At 59.5% G+C, this 12,412-nt stretch overlaps 1 protein-coding gene across 2 annotated transcripts in view; it reads left to right on the forward strand.

The window, feature by feature from the left end:
• LOC144952793 (DNA-dependent protein kinase catalytic subunit-like) overlaps positions 1-11,607 on the forward strand; it is a 12,420-nt gene extending 813 nt beyond the window's left edge. Inside the window, exons 2-9 of one of the 2 annotated variants that reach the window (XM_078883262.1) lie at positions 140-162; positions 199-456; positions 2,977-3,188; positions 4,485-4,572; positions 5,058-5,201; positions 5,730-5,961; positions 7,757-7,824; positions 11,291-11,607. In XM_078883262.1, coding sequence (XP_078739388.1) covers positions 140-162; positions 199-456; positions 2,977-3,188; positions 4,485-4,572; positions 5,058-5,201; positions 5,730-5,961; positions 7,757-7,824; positions 11,291-11,551 — 1,286 coding nt within the window. In that variant the 3' untranslated portion in view covers positions 11,552-11,607. Of the gene's footprint in view, positions 1-139; positions 457-2,976; positions 3,189-4,484; positions 4,573-5,057; positions 5,202-5,729; positions 5,962-7,756; positions 7,825-11,290 lie in introns of both variants that reach the window. The other variant, XM_078883261.1, reaches the window with a different exon arrangement.
• The last annotated feature ends 805 nt before the right edge of the window (positions 11,608-12,412 follow it).

The raw sequence follows: 12,412 nt of genomic DNA on the forward strand, positions 1-12,412 counted from the left end.
GCCGTGTCGCCGAGACCCTATCGGCCGTTCGTATTTAAATCGTCGTCGCGATTTTTTCACATTTAATTTTCTTAACGTCCCCTGTCCTCCCTTCCTTCTCCTCCCTAACCTCCCTCCGTCACGCTTCACCGGCGAGCAGCCGGCGGCACCGGCAGCACCGCTGGCACGGCTGGCACGGCTGGCACGGCCGGCACGGCCGGCACGGCCGGCACGGCCGGCACGGCCGGCACGGCGTGGGCGATGGGTGCGGCGTGGGGCGTCCTGCGAGCCCTCCGTCTGGGCTCCCACGAGGCGCGGCTTCACTTCCCTCGCCTCCTGCAGCTCGTCGAGACGACCTCCTCCACCTCCACCACCTCCTCGTCCACCTCCACCTCGTCCACCACCTCGTCCACCGCGTCGTCACCGCTGCCGTGGGAGGGCCACGGGACCGACCTCCGAGCACTCGTTGAGGAGCAGGTGAGCGAGCGACATCGCCACCCCGTGGTGGCTGGGGGAGCGGAGGGGTGGAGGTGGCTGTGAGATGTTGACTACCTCGCCTGGTCTACAGTCTGTGTGTCTGTCTCTCTCATCATCAATCACGGTGGCTATGAGATGTTGACTACCTCGCCTGGTCTACAGTCTGTGTGTCTCTCTCATCATCATCACGGTGGCTAGGAGATGTTGACTACCTCGCCTGGTCTACAGTCTGTGTGTCTCTCATCATCATCATCACAGTGGCTAGGAGATGTTGACTACCTCGCCTGGTCTACAGTCTGTGTGTCTGTCTCTCATCATCATCACGGTGGCTATGAGATGTTGACTACCTCGCCTGGTCTACAGTCTGTGTGTCTGTCTCTCATCATCATCACAGTGCCTAGGAGATGTTGACTACCTCGCCTGGTCTACAGTCTGTGTGTCTCTCATCATCATCATCACAGTGGCTAGGAGATGTTGACTACCTCGCCTGGTCTACAGTCTGTGTGTCTGTCTCTCATCATCAATCACGGTGCCTAGGAGATGTTGATTACCTCGCCTGGTCTACAGTCTGTGTGTCTCTCTCATCATCATCACGGTGGCTATGAGATGTTGACTACCTCGCCTGGTCTACAGTCTGTGTGTCTGTCTCTCTCATCATCAATCACGGTGGCTATGAGATGTTGACTACCTCGCCTGGTCTACAGTCTGTGTGTCTCTCTCATCATCATCATCACAGTGGCTAGGAGATGTTGACTACCTCGCCTGGTCTACAGTCTGTGTGTGTCTGTCTCATCATCATCATCATAACGGTGGCTATGAGATGTTGACTACCTCGCCTGGTCTACAGTCTGTGTGTCTCTCTCATCATCATCACGGTGGCTAGGAGATGTTGACTACCTCGCCTGGTCTACAGTCTGTGTGTCTCTCTCATCATCATCACGGTGGCTAGGAGATGTTGACTACCTCGCCTGGTCTACAGTCTGTGTGTCTGTCTCATCATCATCACGGTGGCTAGGAGATGTTGACTACCTCGCCTGGTCTACAGTCTGTGTCTCTCTCATCATCATCATCACGGTGGCTATGAGATGTTGACTACCTCGCCTGGTCTACAGTCTGTGTGTCTCTCTCATCATCATCATCACGGTGGCTATGAGATGTTGACTACCTCGCCTGGTCTACAGTCTGTGTGTCTCTCATCATCATCATCACGGTGGCTATGAGATGTTGACTACCTCGCCTGGTCTACAGTCTGTGTGTCTCTCTCATCATCATCAATCACGGTGGCTAGGAGATGTTGACTACCTCGCCTGGTCTACAGTCTGTGTGTCTCTCTCATCATCATCAATCACGGTGGCTATGAGATGTTGACTACCTCGCCTGGTCTACAGTCTGTGTGTCTCTCTCATCATCATCAATCACGGTGGCTATGAGATGTTGACTACCTCGCCTGGTCTACAGTCTGTGTGTCTCTCTCATCATCAATCACGGTGGCTATGAGATGTTGACTACCTCGCCTGGTCTACAGTCTGTGTGTGTCTGTCTCATCATCATCATCACGGTGGCTATGAGATGTTGACTACCTCGCCTGGTCTACAGTCTGTGTGTCTCTCTCATCATCATCACGGTGGCTATGAGATGTTGACTACCTCGCCTGGTCTACAGTCTGTGTGTCTCTCTCATCATCATCACGGTGGCTATGAGATGTTGACTACCTCGCCTGGTCTACAGTCTGTGTGTCTGTCTCTCATCATCATCACGGTGGCTATGAGATGTTGACTACCTCGCCTGGTCTACAGTCTGTGTGTCTGTCTCTCTCATCATCAATCACGGTGGCTATGAGATGTTGACTACCTCGCCTGGTCTACAGTCTGTGTGTCTCTCTCATCATCATCATCACAGTGGCTAGGAGATGTTGACTACCTCGCCTGGTCTACAGTCTGTGTGTCTGTCTCTCTCATCATCAATCACGGTGGCTATGAGATGTTGACTACCTCGCCTGGTCTACAGTCTGTGTGTCTCTCTCATCATCATCATCACAGTGGCTATGAGATGTTGACTACCTCGCCAGGTCTATAGGAGGTCCTGGGTTTGATCCCGACCCTGACGACGCCTGCTGCTGTAGATGTGGAGTCTGCGTCTCTCTCTCTCTCTCATCATCATCACGGTGGCTAGGAGATGTTGACTACCTCGCCTGGTGCGCGGGAGGTCGTCGGTTCGATCCCGACCCTGACGACGCCTGCTGCTGCTGTAGATTTGGAGTCTGCGTCTCTCATCATCATCATCATCATGGTGGCTAGGAGATGTCGACTACCTCGCCTGATATACAGGAGGTCGTGGGTTCCATCCCGATCCTGACGATGCCTTCTGCTGCTGCTCTATATTTGGGGAGGAGGAGGAGGAGGAGAGGGTTGGGGGAGCAGAGAGGGGGCATCAGAGGATGGGGAGGTTGACTGCCCACCCTCCCCGCACCCCCACAACCTCTCCCTGCCCCCGCCCCTGCCCCGCTCTGCTGTCCTTTAGCTGCCCCGCATGCCGTGCTGGCCCCTGCTGGGCTGGCTGGGCCACATGCTGGCGCTGCTGGACAAGCCGGAGGCTTCGTGCGTGCAGGGCGCCCTCGTGAACCTAGCCCGGCACTACCCGCGCGCCCTGCCCTACGCGCTGCGCATTAGCGCAGAGTCATACGCCTTCCCCGCCACGGAGAGCGGACGCAGGAACCGCGAGTTCGTGGAGAGGTGAGGGAGGGTGGTGGTGGTGGTGGTGGTGGTGGAGGTGGTGGTGGTGGTGGTGGTGGTGGTGGAGGTGGTGGCGGTGGAGGTGGTGGTGGTGGTGGAGGTGGTGGTAGACTACACTACGATGCACGATCCACTACTATACACTACACTACTATATACTCACAGAGACCCACAGACTACTCACACACTAGAGACCCACAGACTACTCACACACACAAACTACTCACACAGACTACTCACACACACAGACTACTCACACACACAGACTACTCACACACACAGACTACTCACACACACAGACTACTCACACACACAGACTACTCACACACACAGACTACTCACACACACAGACTACTCACACACACAGACTACTCACACACACAGACTACTCACACACACAGACTACTCACACACAGACTACTCACACACACAAACTACTCACACACAGACTACTCACACACAGACTACTCACACACACAGACTACTCACACACACAGACTACTCACACACAGACTACTCACACACACAGACTACTCACCACAGACTACTCACACACACAAACTACTCACACACAGACTACTCACACACAGACTACTCACACACACAGACTACTCACACACACAGACTACTCACACACAGACTACTCACACACACAGACTACTCACACACACAGACTACTCACACACAGACTACTCACACACACAGACTACTCACACACACAGACTACTCACACACACAGACTACTCACACACAGACTACTCACACACACAGACTACTCACACACACAGACTACTCACACACACAGACTACTCACACACACAGACTACTCACACACACAGACTACTCACACACAGACTACTCACACACACAGACTACTCACACACACAGACTACTCACACACACAGACTACTCACACACACAAACTACTCACACACAGACTACTCACACACAGACTACTCACACACACAGACTACTCACACACACAGACTACTCACACACACAGACTACTCACACACACAGACTACTCACACACACAGACTACTCACACACAGACTACTCACACACACAGACTACTCACACACACAGACTACTCACACACACAGACTACTCACACACACAAACTACTCACACACACAGACTACTCACACACAGACTACTCACACACACAGACTACTCACACACACAGACTACTCACACACACAGACTACTCACACACACAGACTACTCACACACACAGACTACTCACACACACTAGAGACCTGTAGACGCTGCCTCTGTGCGCTCTGCTCTCTGCAGGCTCAAGCGGATGCTGGATGACGGAGGGTTGGTGGACAACTTCATCCGCGCCCTGGAGCAGCTCACCAACCCCGACATGCTGGTCAAGGTTCGTGCAGCCGCAGTCGTCGTCACGGTCACCGTCGTCACCATCACCGTGTGGCTGCCGTGCGGGCCGGTTGGCATGCCGCTGGTTGCCGTGCGGACCGTTGCCGTGTGGTTGCCGTGCGGACCGTTGCCGTGCGACCGGTTGGGTGTGGACGGTTGCCGTGCGGCAGGTTGCCGTGCGGACTGTTGCCATGTGGACGTGGTTGCCGTGCGCGTGGTTGCCGTGCGGCCAGTTGCCGTGCGCGTGGTTGCCGTGCGGACCGTTGCCGTGCGGACGGTTGCCGTGCGGTGGTCATCAGGACTGCCCTAGCCGTGCGCGTGGTTGCTGTGCGCGTGGTTGCTGTGCGCGTGGTTGCCGTGCGAGTGGTTGCCGTGGTCGTGGTTGCTGTGCGCGTGGTTGCCGTGCGAGTGGTTGCCGTAGACGTGGTTTCCCTGCGCGTGGTTGCCGTGGACGTGGTTGCCATGCGCGTGGTTGCCGTGCGGCAGGACTGGGTTGCGGAGGTGCGTCTGCTGCTGGCTCCCGGCCCCCGTGACGAGGCGGCGCTGCGCGAGGCCTTGTGCAGCCTGCGGAGGTCGCTGTGCGACGTGCAGACAGCCGGCACAGGGGCCTTCCGCAGGAGAGTGGCACGGGTACCGCTCACCACACAGAGAGACACACACACAGACACACACACACACACAGAGACACACACAGAGACACACAGACACACAGCCACACACACACACAGTGACACACACAGACACACACACACACAGCCACACACACACACAGCCAGCCACCCCACCCCACATGGCCACCCACCCTCCCTCTTCAACCTCCCTCCCTCCCTCCATCTCTCTCCCCCCCTCTCTCCCCACCCCATCTCTCTCCCCCCCCCCATCTCTCTCCCCCCCCCCCCATCTCTCTCCATCTCTCCATCTCTCCCCCCCCCCATCTCTCTCCCCCCCCCCCATCTCTCTCCCCCCCCCCCTCTCCCCCCCATCTCTCCCCCCCCTCTCCCCCCCATCTCTCCCCCCCTCTCCACCATCTCTCCACCCCCACCTTTCTCCCCCATCTCCCCCCCCCCCTCTCCCCCCCATCTCCCCCCCTCTCTCTCTCCACCTCCCCCCCCCCACATCTCTCTCCCCCTCCCCGCTCTCTCTCCACCGTCTCTGCAGGTGCTGAACGAGCAGCTGACGAGGGTGTTTGGCGCCTCTGGCGACCGCCTCGTGTCTCTGAGCGCGCGGGAGTTTGAGCGCGCCGGCGCTCAGCTGGTGCGCGACGTGGGCCGCGCTCAGGGCAGGGAGCCGGGCTCCCTCAAGGACTACTCGGGCTGGCTGGCCGAGTTCGGGGTGACGCGCAGACGCGGGGACGGAGATCAGCAGCTGCAGCAGCAGCTGGAGATTCCAGGTGGGTTGTGGTGGTGGTGGTGGTGGTGAGTGTGGTGGAGGTGGTGGTGGTGGTGAGTGTGGGGGTGGAGGTGGTGGTGGTGGAGGGGAGGGGTGTGGTTGTGGTGGAGGTTGAGGTGGTGGAGGTTGTGGTGGAAGTTGAGGTGGAGGAGATGATGGAGGTGGTGGTTGAGGTGGGGGGGGTGGTGGTGGTGGTGGTGGAGATAGTGGTGGTGGTGGAGATAGTGTAGAAAGAGGTGGAGGAGGTGGTGGTGGTGGGAGGTGGTGGTTGAGGTGAGGGTGGTGGTGGTGGTGGAGATGGTGGTGGTGGAGGTGGTGATAGTGTAGGAGGAGGTGGAGGAGGTGGTGGTGGTGAAGGTGGTGGTGACGGTGGTGCAGGTGGGGGTGGTGCAGGTGGGGGTGGTAGAGGTGGTTGTGGAGGTGGTGGTGGAGGTTGTGGTGGAGGTGGTGGTGGTGGGGGTGGTGGAGATGGTGGTGGAGGTGGAGGTTGTGGTGGAGGTGGTGGTGGTGGAGGATGTGGAGGAGGTGATGGAGGTGATGGAGGTGATGGAGGTGGTGGAGGTGGTGGAGGTGGTTGTGGAGGTGGTGGTGGTGGTGGTGGTTGTGGTAGAGGTGGTGGTGGTGGTGGGGGTGGTGGTTGTGGTGGTGATGGAGGTGGTGGTGGTGGAGGTGGTGGTGGAGGTGGTAATAGTGGAGGAGGAGGTGGTGGTGGTGCAGGTGGTGGTGCAGGTGGTGGTGGAGGTGGTGGTGGTGATGGAGGTGGTGGAGGTGGTGTTGGGGGTGGTTGAGGTGGTGGAGGTGGTGGTGGTGGTGGGGGTGGTGGAGGTGGTGTTGGGGGTGGTTGAGGTGGTGGAGGTGGTGGTGGAGGTGGTAATAGTGGAGGAGGAGGTGGTGGTGGTGCAGGTGGTGGTGGAGGTGGTGGTGGTGATGGAGGTGGAGGTTGTGGTGGAGGTGGAGGTGGTGGTGGAGGAGGAAGAGGTGGTGGTGGTGCAGGTGGTGGTGGTGGTGGTGATAGTGGAGGAGGAGTGATAGTGGTGATAATGGTGTCACAGTGGTGGAGGTAGTGGTGGTGGTGGAGGTGATGATAGTGGTGGTGGTGCAGGTGGGTGGTGGTAATGGTGGAGGTGTTGGAGGTGAATCACCACCATCATTACCATCACCACCATCACCACCACCATCACCACCATCACCATCATCACCACCATCACCATCATCACCACCATCACCATCATCACCATCATCACCACCATTACCACCATCATCCCATCATCACCACCACCACCATCATTATCACCATCATCATCACCACCACCACCATCACCACCATCACCACCACCACCATCACCATCATCATCACCACCACCATCACCACCATCACCACCACCACCATCACCACCACCACCATCACCACCACCACCATCACCACCACCACCACCACCATCACCACCATCACCACCACCACCATCACCACCACCACCATCATCACCATCACCACCATCACCACCACCACCATCACCACCACCACCATCACCACCATCACCACCATCACCACCATCACCACCATCACCACCACCACTATCATCACCACCATCACCATCACCACCATCACCACCATCACCACCATCACCACCACCACCATCACCACCACCATCACCACCATCACCACCACCACCATCACCACCACCACTATCATCACCATCACCACCACCACCATCACCACCACCACCACCACCATCACCACCATCACCACCACCACTGTCGTCGTTGCCGGCACTAATCACTGCGCCGCCGTCCAGGGCAGTACACGGGGACGCAGAGGCCGCTGCCGGAGTACCACGCCATGGTCGCCGGGTTCGACGATCGGGTGAGACGACGCGCCGCCGTCACCGTCATCCACCCACCCACTCACTCACTCACCCACTCACCCACCCACTCACTCACTCACTCATCCACTCACTCACTCACTCACCCACTCACACACTCACTCACACACTCACTCACTCACCCACCCACTCACTCACACACTCACTCACTCACCCACTCACCCACCCACTCACTCACTCATCCACTCACTCACTCACCCACTCACACACTCATCCACTCACTCACTCACCCACCCCACTCACTCATCCACTCGCTCACACACCCACTCACTCACTCAGTCAGTCACCTACTCACTCACTCACTCACCCACCCACTCACTCAGTCAGTCAGTCACCCACTCACTCACTCACTCACTCACCCACCCACTCACTCACCCACCCACTCACTCACCCACTCAGTCAGTCACTCACTCACCCACCCACTCACTCACTCACTTACTCACTCACCCACCCACTCACTCACCCACTCACCCACCCACTCACTCATCCACTAGTTCACACACCCACTCGCTCACACACCCACTCACTCACTCACCACACACCACTCACCCACTCACACTCACTCACCCACTCACTCACCCACCCACTTACTCACCCACCCACCCACTCACCCACCCACTCACTCACTCACCTACCCACTCACCTCACCCACTCACTCACCCACCCACTCACCCACTCCCCCACTCCCCCACCCACCCACTCACCCACCCACCCACTCACCCACCCACCCACTCACCCACCCACCCACCCACCCACCCACTCACCCACCCACCCACCACCACCCACCCACCCACCCACCCACCTCACTCACCCACCCACCCCACCTCACCCACTCCCCCACCCACTCACCCAATCAACCACCCACACACTCACCCACCCACTCACCCACCCACCCACCCACACACTCACCCACCCCACCCACTCACCCACCCACTCACTCACCCACCCACCCACCCACCCCACTCACCCACTCCCCCACCCACTCCCCCACCCACCCACTCCCCCACCCACTCACCCAATCAACCACCCACACACTCACCCACCCACTCACCCACCCACCCACTCACCCACCCACTCACCCACTCCCCCACCCACTCCCCCACCCACTCACCCAATCACCCACCCACACACTCACCCACCCACTCACCCACTCACCCACTCCCCCACCCACTCCCCCACCCACTCACCCAATCAACCACCCACACACTCACCCACCCACTCACCCACCCCACCCACTCACCCACTCCCCCACCCCACTCCCCCACCCACTCACCCAATCACCCACCCACACACTCACCCACCCACCCACTCACCCACTCACTCACTCACCCACTCACTCACCCACCCAACCACCCACTCACTCACCCACCCACTTACTCACCCACCCACCCACTTACTCACCCACCCACCCACTCATCCACCCCCCCACTTACTCACCCACCCACTCACCCACCCACTCACCCACCCACTCACTCACTCACTCACCCACCCAACCACCCACCCACCCACCCACTCACCCACCCACCCACCCACTCACCCACCCACCCACCCACTCACCCACCCACCCACTCACCCACCCACCCACTCACCCACTCACCCACCCACCCACTCACCCACCCACCCCACCCACTCACCCACCCACCCACCCACTCACCCACTCACCCACCCACCCACCCACTCACCCACTCACCCACTCCCCCACCCACTCCCCCACCCACCCACTCACCCACCCACTCCCCCCACCCACTCCCCCCACCCACTCACCCAATCACCCACCCACACACCCACTCACCCACCCACTCACCCACTCACTCACTCACTCACCCACCCACTTACTCACCCACCCACCCACTCATCCACCCACTCACTCACCCACCCACTCACCCACTCACTCACCCACTTACTCACCCACCCAACCACTCACCCACCCACTCACCCACCCACTCACTCACTCACTCACCCACCCACTCACTCACCCACCCACTCACTCACTCACCCACTCACCCACCCACTCACTCACCCACTCCCCCACTCCCCCACCCACTCCCCCACTCCCCCACCCACTCCCCCACTCCCCCACCCACTCCCCCACTCCCCCACCCACCCACCCACCCACTCCCCCACCCACCCACCCACTCCCCCACCCACCCACCCACTCCCCCACCCACCCACCCACTCCCCCACCCACCCACCCACTCCCCCACCCACCCACCCACTCCCCCACCCACCCACCCACTCCCCCACCCACCCACCCACCCACTCCCCCACCCACCCACCCACTCCCCCACCCACCCACCCACCCACCCACCCACTCCCCCACCCACCCCACTCCCCCACCCACCCACTCACCCACTCACCCACTCACCCACTCACCCACCCACCCACCCACTCACCCACTCACCCACTCACCCACCCACTCACCCACTCACCCACTCCCCCACTCACCCACTCCCCCACTCACTCACCCAATCACCCACCCACACACTCACCCACCCACCCACTCACCCACCCACTCACCCACGCACTCGCCCACCCACTCACTCACTCACCCACCCACTCACTCACCCACCCACTCACCCACTCACCCACCCACTCACTCACCCACTCCCCCACCCACTCCCCCACCCACTCCCCCACCCACCCACTCCCCCACCCACCCACTCCCCCACCCCCCCCACCCACCCACTCCCCCACCCACCCACCCACTCCCCCACCCACCCACCCACTCCCCCACCCACCCACCCACTCCCCCACCCACCCACCCACTCCCCCACCCACCCACCCACTCCCCCACCCACCCACCCACTCCCCCACCCACCCACCCACCCACCCACTCACCCACCCACCCACCCACTCACCCACCCACCCACTCACCCACTCACCCACCCACCCACTCACCCACTCACCCACTCACCCACTCACCCACCCACTCACCCACTCACCCACTCCCCCACCCACTCACCCACTCCCCCACCCACCCACTCCCCCACTCACCCACTCCCCCACTCACTCACCCAATCACCCACCCACACACTCACCCACCCACCCACCCACACACTCACCCACCCACCCACTCACCCACCCACTCACTCGCCCACCCACTCACTCACCCACCCACTCACCCACTCACCCACCCACTCACTCACCCACCCACCCACTAACTCACTCACCCACCCACTAACTCACTCACCCACCCACTCACTCACCCACCCACTCACTCACCCACCCACCCACTAACTCACCCACCCACCCACTCACCCACCCACTCACCCACCCACTCACCCACCCACTCACTCACCCACCCACTCACTCACCCACCCACTCACTCACTCACCCACCCACTCACCCCACCCACTCACTCACTCACCCACTCACTCACTCACCCACTCACTCACTCCCCCACCCACTCCCCCACCCACTCACCCACCCACCCACCCCGCCGTACAGGTGCAGGTGATGTCGTCTATCCGCCGCCCCAAGCGCGTGTGGGTGCTGGGCAGCGACGAGTCGGAGCGCTCCTTCCTGGTGAAGGGCGGCGAGGACCTGCGGCAGGACCAGCGGCTGCAGCAGCTGCTGGCGCTCATGAGCGGCGTGCTGGCGCGAGACGCCGCCTGCTGCCAGCGCCGCCTCCACATACGCACCTACCAGGTGGTGCCTGTGAGCACCAGGTGGGGTCATCGCCATCACCACCACGCTATGCCGATGTAGATGCCGCTGGTTCTGCTGATGTAGATGTCACTGGTTCTTCACGTTCTGCTGATGTAGATGCCGCTGGTTCTTCACGTTCTGCAGATGTAGATGCCGCTGGTTCTTCACGTTCTGTAGATGTAGATGCCACTGGTTCTTCACGTTCTGTAGATGCCACTGGTTCTTCACGTTCTGCAGATGTAGATGCCACTGGTTCTTCACGTTCTGCAGATGTAGATGCCGCTGGTTCTTCACGTTCTGTAGATGTAGATGCCACTGGTTCTTCACGTTCTGCAGATGTAGATGCCGCTGGTTCTTCACGTTCTGTAGATGTAGATGCCACTGGTTCTTCACGTTCTGTAGATGCCACTGGTTCTTCACGTTCTGCTGATGTAGATGCCACTGGTTCTTCACGTTCTGCAGATGTAGATGCCGCTGGTTCTTCACGTTCTGCTGATGTAGATGCCACTGGTTCTTCACGTTCTGTAGATGTAGATGCCGCTGGTTCTTCACGTTCTGCTGATGTAGATGCCACTGGTTCTTCACGTTCTGTAGATGCCACTGGTTCTTCACGTTCTGTAGATGCCACTGGTTCTTCACGTTCTGCAGATGTAGATGCCGCTGGTTCTTCACGTTCTGCTGATGTAGATGCCACTGGTTCTTCACGTTCTGCAGATGTAGATGCCACTGGTTCTTCACGTTCTGTAGATGCCGCTGGTTCTTCATGTTATGCAGATGTAGATGCCACTGGTTCTTCACGTTCTGCAGATGTAGATGCCACTGGTTCTTCACGTTTTGTAGATGTAGATGCCACTGGTTCTTCACGTTCTGTAGATGCCACTGGTTCTTCACGTTCTGCAGATGTAGATGCCGCTGGTTCTT

Source organism: Lampetra fluviatilis, chromosome 70 (genome assembly GCF_964198595.1).
Source record: "Lampetra fluviatilis chromosome 70, kcLamFluv1.1, whole genome shotgun sequence".
Taxonomy (NCBI): Eukaryota; Metazoa; Chordata; class Hyperoartia; order Petromyzontiformes; family Petromyzontidae; genus Lampetra; species Lampetra fluviatilis.